Consider the following 17,386-nt stretch of genomic DNA (forward strand, 5'->3'; position numbering starts at 1 on the left):
AGTGGTTCTAAAGTTATTAATCGGAAACATGCCCCTGTGACCTTGACCTTTAACAGAGTGACCCCAAAAATAATAGGGGTTGTCTACTCTATAAGCCCTACCACCCTATGAAGTTTGAAGGTTCTAGGTCAAATGGTTCTCTAGTTATTAATCAGAAATGAAGTGTGACGAACAGACTGCCTGACGGACGGACAGGGTAAAAACAATAAGTCTCCCCCAGTGGGGTGGGAGATATAATTTCCTTACTAGCCCTTGTATGGACGTATGCCACCCGCATATTGCAAGTCTGTCGGCATTACAATATGTACCATTTTAAATAGGACCCCGTATATAATACTGAAGTTTTTTCAAAGCATCTATAAACGTTATGAATTACAGCAGTAACAAGGATTGTGGTAATAGTATTGTTACTGTTGGCAGTTATTGCAGTAAAAGCATTATACTGATGTTACTGCTGTACTTTCCGAAAGTCCTAGCAATAATACTGTTGTTAGTGATACAGCTTTCCTAATTCCTGCTGATAGTCGGTATAACTTGCATTAAGAGACCACCCAAGGGAAGGACAGAAATGGTCTCTTAACACAAGTGGTCTCTTAATACATAATTTTTTCTTTAAGAACATAATTATAGGGAAACTGAAAAAGTGGTATTTTATTGCAAGTGGTCTCTTAATAGATGTGGTCTGTATAACAGAGTTTGATAACCACCTCTGAAGTTACTATGCGACTTTATCATTAATTGCTTATACGTTATACATGTATATGATTTTCGCATGAAAGAATGGTCATAAATCATTTGAGTATAATGAAAAAGCCATAGACCAAAGTTATTGTTTATTCCCTAGTTCACTAGAGGAGTGGGGGTGGGGGAGGGCATAGTGTATATTTTTTAAACTTTAGCAGCAGCAGCTGTCAAGTTCAGTTGAATCATTTAAAGAAATTTTAGAAATGTTCAGGTTAAAGTCTGAGTAGCTAAGTTTACAGAATATTCATCAAACAGTTCATGGCACCAAGTTGCTCACAGTGTTCGGTATTTTTTACATTTTAGCAAGTATGCGACTATAATTGTGTAATAGTTTTAAAATCCCACACACTTATAAATATATAAGTAAACACAGTATGAATATGTAATGCCACAAAAAATCTGGAAGTTATTTCAGCAAATAAGCCGCACCATGAGAAAACCAACATGCGAAAAGCATGGATCCAGACCAGCCTGTGCATCCACGCAGTCTGGTCAGGATCCATACTGTTCGCTAACGGTTTCTCTAATTGCAATAGGGTTTGAAAGCGAAAAGTATGGATCCTGACCAGACTGTACTGGTCTAGATCCGTGCTGGTCGCAAATGCACTATGTTGGTTTTCTCGCGGTGTGGCTCAAATGGCTGTTACTAGCTAAGACATTGTAGCTCTAAAGATATCGTTAGTTAATGTATTCATCAGTATTTATATTTGATGAGGATTTCCTAGATTCAAATCAATATCAAATGATAAAGTAGTTTAGCGATAGATGACCATTACCATATCTTTAACAGTTTCACCTACAGATGTAATACTAAGATAAAAGAAACACAATCAAGTTTTTAAATAATTTTAATAACTTTTCACAATGTATCAAAACACATAAAATTAGAAAAAAAAAACAATTGAGCCGTGCCATGAGAAAACCAACATAGTGGGTGTGCGACCAGCATGGATCCAGACCAGCCTGCGCATCCACGCAGTCTGGTCAGGCTCCATGCTGTTTGCTTTTAAAGCCTATTGGAATTGGAGAAACTGTTAGCGAACAACATGGAGCCTGACCAGACTGCGCGGATGCGCAGGCTGGTCTGGATCCATGCTGGTCACAAAGCCACTATGTTGGTTTTCTCACGGCACGGCTCAATTATACAAAAATACTACATAATCATTGCATTATACCTGGTAAATAAAATGTTCAACTAAAATCAATAAAAAAGTATAGCTTACAAAAATAAATAAAACATTTCTCAACAATCTACCATAAATCACATAACAATATCTAAATACATTGAAATGAACTTAATATATCTATAAAACATCAAGTTTTCAAATGGAAAACAAGTGAACGAAGTAATGCCATGCAATACAAAAAGTGTCCTACTGGAAGGTGACTTATTTTCTCTTCTGCAGTATAACATAATGATCTGATATCTGTCAATGATATATACATTTTGTATACGATACTCCTCTATATTTACGATATGTTACCTTTGAGCTAAGGGTCCAGGTTTTGGTCATGACATGTCCTCTCATCAAGAAGAACATTTATGCCATCTTATATTTAAATCTTGTACTGGATGACAAAGTTATTGACTGGACTAGAAAAAATCCCTATTGACCTTTGACATCCAAGTGTGACCTTGTCCTTGGAGTTCGGGGTCTGCAGACAAGTGATACTGTAATCTTTTAACGGCTGGCAGAGTTCTGAACCAGATACAAAACAGACCCTGTTCATACCATGTAAACTGTCGACTGTGACTTTGACCTTTAAGCTAGGTGCTGAAAATTGTACATGAAACATTGTCTTATCATATGTGGGGTACATTTATGCAAAGTTTTACCTTCATGGATTATTGAGTTACAGACCAGAACGGAAAAAGGTCCTGTTGACCTTCACGTGTGATCTTGACCTTTGAGCTAGGTGTCCAGGTATTGTTCAATCAGGGGGAACATTTGTGATATAAAAATCCCCTGATGAATGACAGAGTTATGGACTGGACACGAAATTGTGGACTGGTTGATGGAATGACGGATGAACAAAAAAGCGCAATCCTATATTCTCCTAAACTGGTTTTCAAACAGTAGGGGACTAATAACTATATAACACATTTTACTATGTGGACTTAAAATAGGAAAACATATATAATCTAAAGGGGCATGTCCATAGATGTACATCACAATGCCTAAAATAATAAAACCCATAAAGCAACGTTAGTGGAATATCAAAGATCATAAACCAACATAGTACAGCTTAATTCCTTTTATGTACATAAAACATTATAGCGAGAATTACATGATAAAACAATTTTTCTACATTCTTTTATAGACTAGGTGTTTTAATAAAGAAACACTTTCTGACACTCACGCTGAAACATGTGTTTGTTATTCTAACTACATGTCCTGTGAAATGGGAGATAAATTTAAAAGGATTTCCACAAAATTATATTCCAATAAATAACTAAAAGTTTCATCCATTGAATCTTTTAAATTTAAAATCAATATTTTTCTAGTTACATTTACAGAAACTTAATATCTCAGATAAATGAGCTGCGTCATGAGAAAACCAACATAGTGCGTTTGCAACCAGCATGGATCCAGACCAGCCTGCGCATCCGCGCAGTCAGGTCAGGATCCATGCTGTTCGCTTCAAAGCCCATTACAATCAGAGATACAATTAGCAAACAGCATGGATCCTGACCAGACTGCGCGGATGGGCAGGCTGGTCTGGATCCATGCTGGTCGCAAAGCCAATATGTTGGTTTTCTCATGGTGCAGCTCAAATATGAAACACTTGCAAACTTGCATTCTCAAACACAACACAACATATAAATTAAATATGTAGTTATTCAGTTAAGGTAATGTAGGATAGGGTAAGATACAAAATACACTTATCAAAAGGCTTTCCAGTCAATAGTCAAAACTATTTACCCAAAGCACCGAGCACAAAAAGTTTTGACTATTAACCAGTAGTTTTGTTACATACATTCAGAAAAAGAATTTTGTAGATTTTTTATTAAGTTTTGAGTTCAGTCACACAAACATGCACTAAATATAGACCAGTCACATAGCATATACTAAGGACTGTCCTTTTATACAGGAGTCATGTAATACTGCGAACTTGTTAACTGCATTTATTCCAAGACTTTAAACACATCCAATACTATTAAAGTCTATTGCACCAGTCCTATATTATTACAAAATAACAAGAAATTGACAGAGGAAAGTCATAATATATTACTATATTACAGAAAGGTAACATTATACAAAATGTACATATTGAATAGATTGCCAGTCAACAGTCAAAACTACTGCCTCTCAGACCTTGAAACACATAAAATAGTTTCGACAATTAAACTGCAAGCTATTCTTTAAGAGTTTTATTACATGACATCACAAAAAAAAAATTCATACATTTTTTCTTCAAGTTTTGACTCAATCCCAGCAATCATGTGTTGAATATAACTGGTCATATAGGACCAACTCTGGAGTGGTGATAATATATATACCCAAAATTTAGTGATATGTTTGATATGTGGTCACTATGATATTGTGCAAAACTACGAAATTCTTGCTGACAAAAATAAGCTTAACAACAATACCAAAACTTTGTATAAAGTTACATAAAATTGCATTTTGTCAAAACATTTGTTTACATGACACTTAGAAATAAGACTATTCGCCAATACATCTCAAGTACATTATGTAATTACAAGATATTAATGATTTCATTGCTAAAAGTAAACAGTATAGTCTGTCAGCTGAAGATCAGAGGTGTTTAAAATAAATATTCTTTAGTATACACTGGTACTTTGCTTTTATGACCACTTGAATAGACATACATTGTAATTAGGTAATGCTCATTTTTCGAAGGTAGGTCTGGTGTAATCTCTAGTGGAAGAAATTACTGAGTACAAAGTATAATTATGTATCCATTTCATTTAACATAGCTAGGTTAATCAGAAAAGCACACTATCTCCTCTATTTCAAAAATAAAAATATTGTAGAAGTGTGCTTTAATTGATTTAAACATGACAAAAAGAGGTTAAATATTCGGCATAATAATTTAATGAGGCGGGAGGCATAGCATGAGTGAGTCATTCTGTGCTGAATACAATAAATAAAGTGTTTATACCAATTAATATACACTTCTGCTATATAATTGAGCCGTGCCATGGGAAAACCAACATAGTGGGTTTGCGACCAGCATGGATCCAGACCAGCCTGCGCATCCGCGCAGTCTGGTCAGGCTCCATGCTGTTCGCTTTTAAAGCCTATTGGAATTGGAGAAACTGTTAGCGAACAGCATGGAGCCTGACCAGACTGCGCAGATGCGCAGGCTGGTCTGGATCCATGCTGGTCGCAAACCCACTATGTTGGTTTTCCCATGGCATGGCTCATATAACTTCAATTTAACATGCCTTATATGTTTAAAAAAGTATATTAACTATGAGAGCACTTTTTCTTGGCTCTATATAAAGTTCAACATGGTGTTACTGAATACTGATATTCTTCAGTCAGTATTAATAGATATGTAACATCTCTAAATTAGTCAAAATTTTCTCACACCAACGTTTTTTTTTCTGAATAATGTCTACCAAAACTAAAGTAAACTTCATCTGCTCATCTTCATAACATGCTTGCACACCATGAAAATCACCATAGTATCTGAATCCATGGCAAAAAGTGTACAAAATGAAATAAAAAACTACAATAAGAGCCATAACTCTGCTGAAATTTATCTGACCAGAACCAATGTAAAATTGGACCTACTACATAGATTCTTGCACTGCAGAAACTTAACATCTGCAAGTATGAAGAAAAAGAGACAATACATTTTCCTGATGGACAAATGAAAGAATATCACCATTATAAGCATAATGTGTTTGTCAGGCATAAAGAAATGAACTCAATCTAAGATAAATGGCTTAATACGTTTAGACAAAAAAGAAAATCAGAACAGGGGTGTGGAATTCCTATGTCCGACTTGTCCGACTCGGGACTTTTTGACTGCGGACAAGTGAGTTTTCACATTCCGTTTGTCTGCGGACAAGCACAAATTTTCTGGTTTGAAATGAAAAGAAGAAAGAATAATTTAGGAACGCTGAACAGTACTTCAAGTTTATGGAGTTTATAAAAGAATTTGATGTACGAAACGGATGTTTCACCCGCCAAGGGCCTCTCAATTTCTCCAGTTTTGGGAAAACCATACTGTGTCTAAATTTAGCTGCTCTTTCTCTGCGTTCTGATTGATTCCCTGTCATGATCTCGCGTGATTTTTGCACACGGTAACTTGTTGAATAGAAACCGGAAATGTAAACAATTATCACAATGTTTTGGACAAATTTGTTCATCGGTTACAACTTCGTCTGCCAACAAAAATTGAACTAAATAGTCAAAGCACAAATAGCCCGCTAGTATGAGTCAGGAAGTTTCATGTTTGTTTTTTAACAGTCAGAAAGTGTCATGCTTTCTCACATGGGTTCACATGGCATGATGAGCAGTTTTTAGGTATTTCTTTTGAATGTGCGACGGCCTTGCGGACAAACACAAGCTGAAGTGTCGAAAGCTTATTTTTTGAAACAGCTACAGTATTACACTTTGTTATGTTCGGTTTTGTTACTTCTGGTAGATTATTGTCCATAATAAAGAATAATTTGCATGCTAAAATCTGGATAAGTTTTGACTGCGGACAAGTAGATTTTTAAGTCTCATTTGTCCGTGGACAAGTGAAAAATATTGGGATTTCCAAACCCCTGCAGAAATTTAATCAGAAATTTTCTAAGCATATGAGCACAAACATTTTTGCTGAATTTCTGCTATTATAATAAAGTTGATAATTGAATTTCTGCTGTTATAATGGTGTGGATAATTGGTGGCATTGGATGTCTATCCAGAGAAAGTAGTCTATGATTAGAACCATTCAGGTTTAATGGCTGGTTCATATGATCATAATAGCGTGCTGTTCTCACGTGCACCAAAAATTTAAAACCGGAGAAATATTTTGCAGAAAATTGTATATTTATACATCTTGTAAGGACGATAAAAGACAGTGAAAGGTTTTATCAAACGCATAAAATAAAACATTATTGATTGTTAGAGTGCAGGTGAGCAGCTGCGTTCATTCTGGCCAGGAAATTGACTTTTTGTGAGTGGCGAGGCGGTGACGATGTAAAAATCTCCCTCGTATTTTTGTGGACAATTGTAATAAACAGTGATTGTGACTACTTTTTCTACAAATACTCTGTTTTTATAGTGACATTACAGTAATTATTTATTATGGCGGAGGCTACTGGTCGTGAAATCACCGATGCTAAGGACTACGTTGACTCGGTTATGTATTCGGGAGTGGAACAGAGCTGTGTAACACCAAATAACAGAAAAAGACATCGTAGTGAGAGTGGGTTAGCTGATGTTGAGTTGGAGACGAGTAGCACAGTCAAGAAGAGCAAATGTGATGAGAGAAATTCAAACAGTAGTGTTATTGGAGAAGCTAGACGCACATTATATGGTAAAAATCCAAGGAAAAGTTGTGAGGAGACAAAAACTGATGGAAGTGCTGTGTGTGATTATTCATCATCAGATACAGACAATTTATCTAAGTTAATCATGAAGTTGTCTCGAGATGTAAGTACATTAAATACTGATATGAACTGCCGAAATGACAAGCTCGAAACCACGCTTGAATCAAAAATCTGTCATAAAATTGGAAATTTGATAGACAAAAGAGTGAATGCTGAGGTTTCACGCCTAAAATCAGACATTAATATGAGAATCAATGCATTTACCGAAGACATACGTCAAGAAATGGCCGACATGGAAGGAAAAGTTAAGAATATTCTAGAAATATCCAATGCTAATGTTAACAATTCTGAAATCAGGAAGCAAAACGTGGCTGTGAGAGGACTACCATACCATGAGGGTGAAAACTTGAACGTTAAAGTCAACTCACTGATCAAAGATGGTATTGGAATAAAAAATGTGTCTGTTTTGAAAACAGAGAGAAAAACTGTTGAAAACAGTGATAAGCCAGGAGTTGTGATTGCGACTTTTCAGTCTATGGAAGACAGGAGGAAAGTGTTGTCAGTTAAAAACAAATTGAAGGACTCCAACCAATATGACGGTGTATTTATCAGCAAAGATATGTCATTTGATGAGCGTTCAACAAGCAGAAACTTTATGGTAATTGTAAATGCCCTTAGAGAAAATGGCTGCAACATATCTTTGCAAGGTAACCGTGTTGTGCAACAGCGCAACAATGGAAAAAATGGAAGATACAATGCATCAGGAAGACAAGACCGTAGCCCGTACAGAGACTCGTCAAGATACAATGACCAGGATACAGGTGCCAGTGGAAATGTACATGGTGATCGCGATTCGTTTTCAAATAATCTAAGAAATCGCGGCAATTACAATTCAAATAATAATGATCGTGCCCATAGAAATGACGTTCGCGGTTCTTTTTCAGGAAATTCTAAAGGTGATCATGGGCACAGTGACAGACGTAATTACTTTTCAGGTAACAGTGCCAACAGAAATGACACTCGCGATTCATTTTCAGGAAATTCTGTAGGTGAAAGAGACAATATAGATGACAGTCGCGATTCTTTTTCAGGAAATTATGCAGGTAATAGTGGCAGAAATAACAGACGAAGAGGTAGAAATAACAGAGGCAACAACAGAAACAATGATAGAAACAGATGACAATAGATATACGCAGGTTTTTGGAATGTTCATAGGTGGAATTGTAATAATATGTCTGATAATTTTATTTTAAGGTCAAATTGTGTTAAATTTTTAAACACTGATATAATTGGTATTGCAGAAACACATTTACTAGGTCAGGATTTTTTAAACATTGAAGATTATACATGGTTCGGTAATAATAGAAAACTTGTTCATAGAAACGCTAGGAAAGGTTCAGGCGGAGTAGGATTTTTTGTTAAAAATAGCCTTTTGTTTGATTTTAATGTCTCTGTTTTAAATGTCTCGGTAGATGACATACTATGGTTAAAATTGCAGCACAAGTTTGATGATTTATGTATTTTTCCTTGTGTTTGTTATTTACCTCCAGAAAACTCTATTAGAAGTTAGTAAAGCATTAGCTAAGGCAAAACTTGGTAAAGCATCGGGTGTGGACCTTATTCCAGCAGAAGTTTTAAAAAATGATGCTTCACTTTTTATTTTACACAGTCTGTTTAATGTCTGTTTTCAAACTGGACGAGTTCCAGCACTTTGGTCGAAAAGCATAATAAATCCAATACCTAAGTCATCTACAAATGACCCAAGAAATCCTATGTCATACAGGGGCATTTCCTTAGCTTCTACCATGTACAAAATATACACAAGTATTCTCAATGAGCGAATTGTAAAGTGGGTTGATTCAAAAGATCTTATTGTTGAGGAACAAAATGGTTTTCGGCAAAATCGTAGTACTATAGATCATTTATCTAGTCTAACAAATATCTTAGATACCAGAAAGAAATATAAACAGTCTACATTCTGTGCATTCGTGGACTTCCGGAAAGCTTTCGATTCTGTTGATAGAAATTTACTTTGGTCAAAATTGATAAATGCCGGAATGTCGACAAAGATGTTCTCAGCTGTAAGATCTTTGTATCATGATGTCGAATGTTGTGTACGTGTAAATGGCTATTGTACTGAATGGTTTAATGTTACATCTGGCATAAGACAAGGGTGTTCTTTGTCAACAGTACTGTTTAACATCTATGTAAACAATCTGGCAATTTTGTTGAAAAATTTAAACAAAGGAATTAGCATGGGGGATGAACGTGTGTGTATGTTGTTATATGCAGATGATATTGTTCTGTTAGCAGAAAACGAAGCAGATCTACAAGAAATGTTATCATTGTTAAACAACTGGTGTTTATTAAACAAAATGTATGTTAATGCAAGTAAAAGTAGCATTGTTCACTTTAGACCAAACTCTGTACCAAGATCTAACTACTCTTTTATATGTGGTGAAACTGTTATAGAATACTCTAGTAAATATGTTTATCTTGGTTTAGTGTTAACAGAATACCTTGATTATGCTATTACTGCTAAAATGGTCGCACAAAGTGCTGGACGTGCTCTGGGGCTTCTCATCGCCAAATACAAAAGTTTTGGTGGTTTACCGTATGATGTATATACTAAATTGTATTACACAAATGTTGTACCCATAATTAATTATGGAGCAGCTATTTGGGGTGTAAGATCGTTTTCTTGCATTAATGCAGTGCACCACAGGGCGATGAGATTTTACCTGGGCACGGGAAAGTACACACCAAATGCTGCGGTACAAGGTGATATGGGTTGGAAACCTATTGTAATAGAGCAATGGAAAACTGTATGTAACCATTGGAGTCGTTGTTTGTACTATCATGACTATAGAATTAATAAGAAGATTTTTAACTGGTGTTTAAGTAAAGCCGGTCGTAATTGTAAAAACTGGACATATAATGTAAAGGAAAAGTTAACTGCTAGTGGTTTGCATACATACTTACAGGTCCCATTTTCCTCAAAACAGTTGCAAAAAGATATTACAGGTGTTATAATGAATGAACATACTACACAATGGCATAATGATATTTCCAGGGTATCAGGCCTGTCGGGAAGAGGTAGAAACAAGCTTAGATCTTATAAGTTATTTAAGGACACATACCAGGTTGAACATTACTGTAAGCTACACATGTCTTACCCACATAGATCAGCACTGGCCAAATTTAGATGTGGCTTCGCTCCATTAAGGCTAGAAACGGGCCGCTATGAAAACATACCAGAGCACGAAAGACTATGTCCTTTATGTAATAATGGGGTAGAAAATGAAATGCACGTGCTCTTGGAGTGTCCCAGTTATGAGTCCGACAGATCTATTTTAACTGGTAAAGCTGTTGCTGTAAACAGTAATTATTGTACTATGAGCAATACAGAAAAATTTCAGTTTCTATTTACACACCCAGATATGATTAGAATATTAGCAAAAACCTGTTGTAATATCATTAAAGTTAGAAGTCATACATTGTTCTCTAAAAATGCAAATATTTAATACAATCAATAAATAAATTTATGTAAATAACATGGATATATTTTTTAGGAAAGGTGTAGTATTTTTAATATGATCGTATATTTGTTTTTAAATAACTGGAAATGTTGTAGCTCTAGTTATACAGTTAGGTTGCACAGTCTCATGTAGCTTAAGAAAATTGCCATGTATTCTTAAGAGCTGTTATGTCTTAATTATACACGGTAATATATGTAAAAATATGGAAGAGACTGTAATAAAGAATTTTATGTTTAAACGAGAGGCTAGTATTAATCAGTTTATAACTGATCTGATCTGTTATAATAATTGATTTCTTAAACCATTTTTTACCAGTTACACATTAGTGTTGTTTTGGTTTTTCAGTGTTTTAAGGGAACTGTTTCTTTTTATGGCAGTTTTTAGGTATTAAAAGGCCCAGATTAATGCCAGCTTCTCGGGTTTTTACATACAATTTTTTAAATATATATCTTAATATATAGTAATAATAAGTTAATAGTGTGTAGTATTTATAGTAGCTATTTCAGTCTCCTATGATTTTTTAATAGAATGGTTTGGCATATGATTTTATGTTCCTATAAATTGTAAGCGTGAATTGTATTTTAAAATGAGAGGTAAATAGAGTATATATATGTACATTTAATCATGTACCTGCTCGGTCACTTACTTAACATACTTACATTCATGTAATCACACAGTCTCTTACTTAACACCCATACATGTATTATATACTCACTTGGTCACTTACTCAACATCTGTATACTCACTCAGTCGCTTACTCAACATAGGTACTTTCACGCACTCACTTGGTCAGTTATTCAACATTCGTACACTCGTACTCACTAGTTTAGTTACTCAACATTCGTACATTCATGCACTCACTCAACATATGTACATGTATTATGCACTTACGAGGTCGCTTACTCAACACTACATTCATGCACTCATTTGGTCACTTACTCAGCAGCCGTTCATTTATGTACTCACTTGACCAGTTATTCAGCATTCATACATTCAGGTACTCACTCAACATCTGTACATTCACTATGTACTTATTTGGTCACTAACTCAACATCCGTACACTCATGCACTCACTTGGTCACTTCTAAACATCCATACATGCACGTAGTCACTCGGTCAGTTATTCAGCATTCATGTACACACGCAACACCTGTGCCTGTATCCATGTTCTCACTCGCTCGGTTACTCAACATTCGTGCATTCATGTACTCACTCAACACCCGTACATATATTATGTACTTACTCGGTCATTTACTCAACATCTGTACACTCCTGTTCCCACTCGGTCACTTACTCAATTGTCGTACATTCATGTACTTAATCGGTCATTTACTAAACTTTATGCATTCATGTACACACTCAACATCAGTACACATATTATGTACTCACTCAGTCAGTTGCACCACATTCATACATTCATGTACTCTCTTAACTTACTCATTTGATTTGCAACTAAGCTTCTAGCTAGTTCCACCTTGAACAGAGATTTTATTCATACTGGTTTTATAAAAGCACATTTGAATATGTATATTGTCTCTTGTAGTTCTAGTTAGAACGGTCATTTACAATACAATTGTTTTATGCTGTATGTATATTTAAATGTTTGTAAATGAATGAGACGTAAATAAACTATAAAACTATGAAAAATCATTACAACAATTTTCCAAGAAGCAGATATTACAACAATCAAATAAAGCCTTAGGTTACTTGTACTAAACAACATGGAACAATTACAAATATTTAAAAAATTATGAGCACGAAGATGGCTGTTCTGTGAGCAAGGATATGACACAGTTGGCAGCTTCTTGTATGTCTTCAAACAATGGAACACCTTCTCTGCTAGCGAGATCACATAAATAGTCCCTTCCACGGTTATAGTCCTTAACGGATTGTTCAGACAACTGAAATCACAGAAAAATACATTCACTGTTTAATAAATGAACACTTTTTTTTATAACAAATGAACAAGTACAAATTATAGTGTTGTTTTACTATATGCATAATTTATCAGTCAGGAGGTCTTCACTGTATTTCTGACATTTGTATCAAATCTGTATCTATATAAGAAATTAAATGGACAAACAATGTGAAATTAGTGACTACTGACACTGACTGAAATATCAACATGAATATATCTGAGCCACACCATGAGAAAACCAACATAGTGGCTTTGCGACCAGCATGGATCCAGACCAGCCTGTGCATCCGCGCAGTCTGGTCAGGATCCATGCTGTTTGCTAACAGTTTCTCTAATTGCAATAGGCTTTGAAAGCGAACAGCATGGATCCTGCATAACTAGACTGCCCAGATGCGCAGGCTGGTCTGGATCTATGCTGGTCGCAAAGCCACTACGTTGGGTTTTCTCATGGCGAGGCTCATTATTATATCTTATTATATACAAAAGGTACTAATGTTATCATTTGAAACTAAACATTTAAATATTCTAATTAACCGCTCACCAATTTTTACCCAGAATACTCAGCGGCATCTAACCCCATTTTGTCAACCAATCTCTTTTGATGATCTCTGTATGATATCTACCCCTTTTCAAAGTAAAACCCTCCCCTTCTAGTACAACACTTATTATGATAAATTAGCGAAACAAGGGGCCAGAACTCGCTATGGAACATTCTAAATCATCTTTAAATTATTTGCAGGTATCTTTCTCTCAAAACCTTGAGTATTAGATCACTTATCAACCAGCTGAAAATATGCTGTATACTTGTTAACCTTTCAAAATTTAATAGACCTTATACTGATGTTCTTTATGCCACTCCAATCGGCACTTCAAACCGAACTGTACGAAAAAAGTTCCTTAAAAATTGCCTTGCAAAAAAAACTTGTAGCTGTGCTCTTATTATATTATTAATAAATTTATAAACAGGTGGCATTGCTGTTCTTACGTTATTAATAACTCACCTTGTCATTATCTATCACAGCATCCTTTGGAATTTTCTGAATACACATCACCATTCTACATCCTTTCCCAATGTAGTAACCCGCCTGTAAGCATGAACAAAATACAATGTGTTATCCTTAGCAATATCACATACATGTGTCAAACATATGTCCTAAAATATAAATTCATCAACATGTCCTCTTAAAATAGTCACCTGTTCATAAAGGGAAACAACTCTAAACACTTTTGCTTCTAAATACATCCACATATCACTAATGAGAGTCTGAACCCCAATTTCTTAAAATTAAAGCATACATTATGCTCTTTTTGCATTTTTAAAATCTGTGAATTGAAATACGTGCAAGGTTTGATCCAGAGGCAAAGCCATAAATTTTTTTCAAAGGTTTGACGGAAGAAATGATTACAGTCGAACTGCATTCAGTTGACCTTGTATAATTTAAATGCTGGCCATCCTGGAAAAAACCCTATGTAATGTATAATTTCCAACTGCTCGGACAACCGATAATTCAAACAAATTTTGCCAGTCCCATTGAGTTCGAGCAAATGAAGTTTAACTGTATGTCAATATATCACATGTTTGAATATTCTTACTCTTCTCATTCATGTGGGACACTGCCAGTTTCTTGGGGAGAACAGTACTGGCTTTGAAAATTGGGTTTCCAAACTGACTGCTGTAACATGACCAAACAAGAGCTCCATCGAGCCGGGCAAGATATGTCCAAGGTGTATGTCTGCGGACAATGAAAGCAAAATGTAAAGGTTTTTTTTTTTTACATAGGTGTGTTTGTTTTGTTTTTCTGGGGGGAGGGGGGTGGTGGGGGGAGTGTATGTAGATTGTTGCAGTGACTGGATACCAGGATACAAAAGGGCAAGAAACTAAATGGAAAAAAAATCTTTTTGGGGTTGGTGGAAGCAGGATGTGTGTGTATGCAGTGGTGGTGGGGGTTGGGGGTGGGGGGGGGGGGGGAGGAAGTAGGATTTGTGTCTATGCGATGGTGGAGGTGACAGGATACTAAAGATAAGGAAACTAAATGATTTCTCTGTGTGTGTGTGTTTTTTTTTTTTTTTTTTTGGGGGGGGGGGGGGGGGGGGGGTTTGTTGGGGGGGGGATGAGGTATAAACCTGTATGTTGACAAATACCAATCCAGAAAAGAAAAATGGAATGTGTAACTCACTTCACACATTGAGCCAAGAGATCTTCTATCACAAGTTATCACATAAAACAAAAGACGACAATTTTCTCGTAAAGCAACATGGATTGGAATAAGTTTTTGGTCCCAGTCATGAACAGCAGGGTCCACGAAAGATAAACCATGTTTCCTGCAATATAAAAACATATGAGTTAATGTTGAACATCTTTTTTGAACAATTCTTTAAGTCATATAACAACAATGGCTACTTGTAGCAGTAGGCACAGTGCCAAACTTTATTCTGCTGTTTTGCTTCAACATCAGACTGAGCACACAATGAAATGAAACCCAACCAAGTCACAATAAACTGACACTCAGCTGACCATTCCTCGAACTATCCTAACAAAGTTTAACACTAAGCAAGTAAGTTACAAATACCATTTCTTCTTTAAAGTCTTCAAACACAAGGTCATAGATGCAATCCAATCTCTAGCATATGAGGAGAACCCTCCATCACTGAGCAACAGTTACTGATATTTACATCAATATCTATCAGGGAAGTAACAGCCCAAGTGTTAGTATAATTACATAAATCTTCAACTATATATAAATAGGAGAAGTAATTATCTGTCATTATAACTTCCACTGTATATCTCATGTGGATGTAATTACCTAAACGTCTGTATAATTGAATGACACCTCCACAATATTCCTCCAGCAAAAACAATTAATCTAAAGTTAATATAATCCAGTGAATATATCTAAGGAAAGTAATTACCTGTGTGTAGGTACAATCCACTGTATATCTCTAGGGAGGTTAACCAGTGTAGTATATCAGTAATCTAGGGAAGGTTAAACCTGTAGTGTACATCACGTATTCTATAGAGTAACCATTGTACAATCACTGTATATCTATAGGGAAGGTTAAACCTGGTGTAGGTACAATCCACTGTATATCTAGGAAGGAAACTGAGTTAGTACAATCCACTGTATATCTCTAGGGAAGGTTAAACCTGAGTGTAGGTACTATCCACTGTATATCTATAGGGAAGGTTAAACCTGTGTGTAGGTACAATCCACTGTATATCTATAGGGAAGGTAACCTGATGAGGTACATCCTGAACCTAGGGAGTCAAACTGAGTGTAGGTACAATCCACTGTATATCTTTAGGGAAGGTCAAACCTGAGTGCAGGTACAATCCACTGTATATCTCTAGGGAAGGTTACTACCTGAGTGTAGGTACAATCCACTGTATATCTCTAGGGAAGGTTACTACCTGAGTGTAGGTACAATCCACTGTATATCTCTAGGGAAGGTTAAACCTGAGTGTAGGTACAATCCACTGTATATCTATAGGGAAGGTTAAACCTGAGTGTAGGTACAATCCACTGTATATCTCTAGGGAAGGTTAAACCTGAGTGTAGGTACAATCCACTGTATATCTCTAGGGAAGGTCAAACCTGAGTGTAGGTACAATCCACTGTATATCTCTAGGGAAAGTTACTACCTGAGTGTAGGTACAATCCACCGTATATCTCTAGGAAAGGTCAAACCTGAGTGTAGGTACAATCCACCGTATATCTCTAGGGAAGGTTTAACCTGAGTGTAGGTACAATCCACCGTATATCTATAGGGAAGGTTAAACCTGAGTGTAGGTACAATCCACCGTATATCTATAGGGAAGGTTAAACCTGTGTGTAGGTACAATCCACCGTATATCTATAGGGAAGGTTAAACCTGAGTGTAGGTACAATCCACTGTATATCTCTAGGGAAGGTTACTACCTGAGTGTAGGTAAAATCCACTGTATATCTCTAGGGAAAGTTACTACCGGAGTGTAGGTACAATCCACTGTATATCTCTAGGGAAGGTTAAACCTGAATGTAGGTACAATCCACCGTATATCTATAGGGAAAGTTACTACCTGAGTGTAGGTACAATCCACTGTATATCTCTAGGGAAAGTTACTACCTGAGTGTAGGTACAATCCACTGTATATCTCTAGGGAAGGTTACTACCTGAGTGTAGGTACAATCCACTGCATATCTCTATGGACAGTAATTACAAGAGTGTAGGTACAATCCACTGTATATCTATTGGGAAAGTTACTACCTGAGTGTAGGTACAATCCACTGTATATCTCTAGGGAAAGTAATTACCTAAGTGTAGGTACAATCCACTGTATATCTCTATGGACAGTAATTACCCGAGTGTATACATACAGTCAAATACTGTCACCTCGATATTCAAGGGACTGCAAAAATTGCATCGACGTATCTTAAGTTCAACGTAATGATATCGCCTATCTGGGACTACATTTTGTATCTGTGTAGGAGATCTATATTGTCCTTACATCCAATCCTTCTTTTAGAGGGTTTGAAAGGGGGCAGAAATAATATAAAACATAAATACGTCATTTTTAATGTGTTCCGTTAACGAAAATTTGCTAGTTAAATGTGCATATTGTTACTCAATCGAAAATGGTAGATTTTTACTCCGTCAAACAGAAAAATATTTCGACCTTATTAAGTGTTA

General features: G+C 35.9%; 2 protein-coding genes across 3 annotated transcripts in view; one reads left to right on the forward strand and one right to left on the reverse strand.

The window, feature by feature from the left end:
- Nucleotides 1–7,016: 7,016 nt before the first annotated feature.
- Nucleotides 7,017–8,441, forward strand: LOC128558104 (putative uncharacterized protein DDB_G0286901). The gene has a single exon (XM_053546938.1). It carries the CDS (start codon nt 7,017–7,019, stop codon nt 8,439–8,441), a length of 1,425 nt encoding a protein of 474 aa, XP_053402913.1.
- Nucleotides 8,442–12,491: 4,050 nt separating this feature from the next.
- The window catches only part of LOC123548397 (uncharacterized), a 46,001-nt gene continuing 41,106 nt past the window's right edge, over nt 12,492–17,386 (reverse strand). For both annotated transcript variants that reach the window (XM_053546476.1, XM_053546475.1), the window contains 3 exons: nt 14,896–15,040; nt 13,720–13,803; nt 12,492–12,701 (listed from right to left, as the gene is read on the reverse strand). In XM_053546476.1, the coding sequence (XP_053402451.1) occupies nt 12,549–12,701; nt 13,720–13,803; nt 14,896–15,040 (382 nt within the window). In that variant the 3' untranslated portion in view covers nt 12,492–12,548. The remainder of the gene's footprint in view (nt 12,702–13,719; nt 13,804–14,895; nt 15,041–17,386) is intronic.

Source organism: Mercenaria mercenaria, chromosome 6 (assembly GCF_021730395.1).
Source record: "Mercenaria mercenaria strain notata chromosome 6, MADL_Memer_1, whole genome shotgun sequence".
NCBI lineage: Eukaryota > Metazoa > Mollusca > Bivalvia > Venerida > Veneridae > Mercenaria > Mercenaria mercenaria.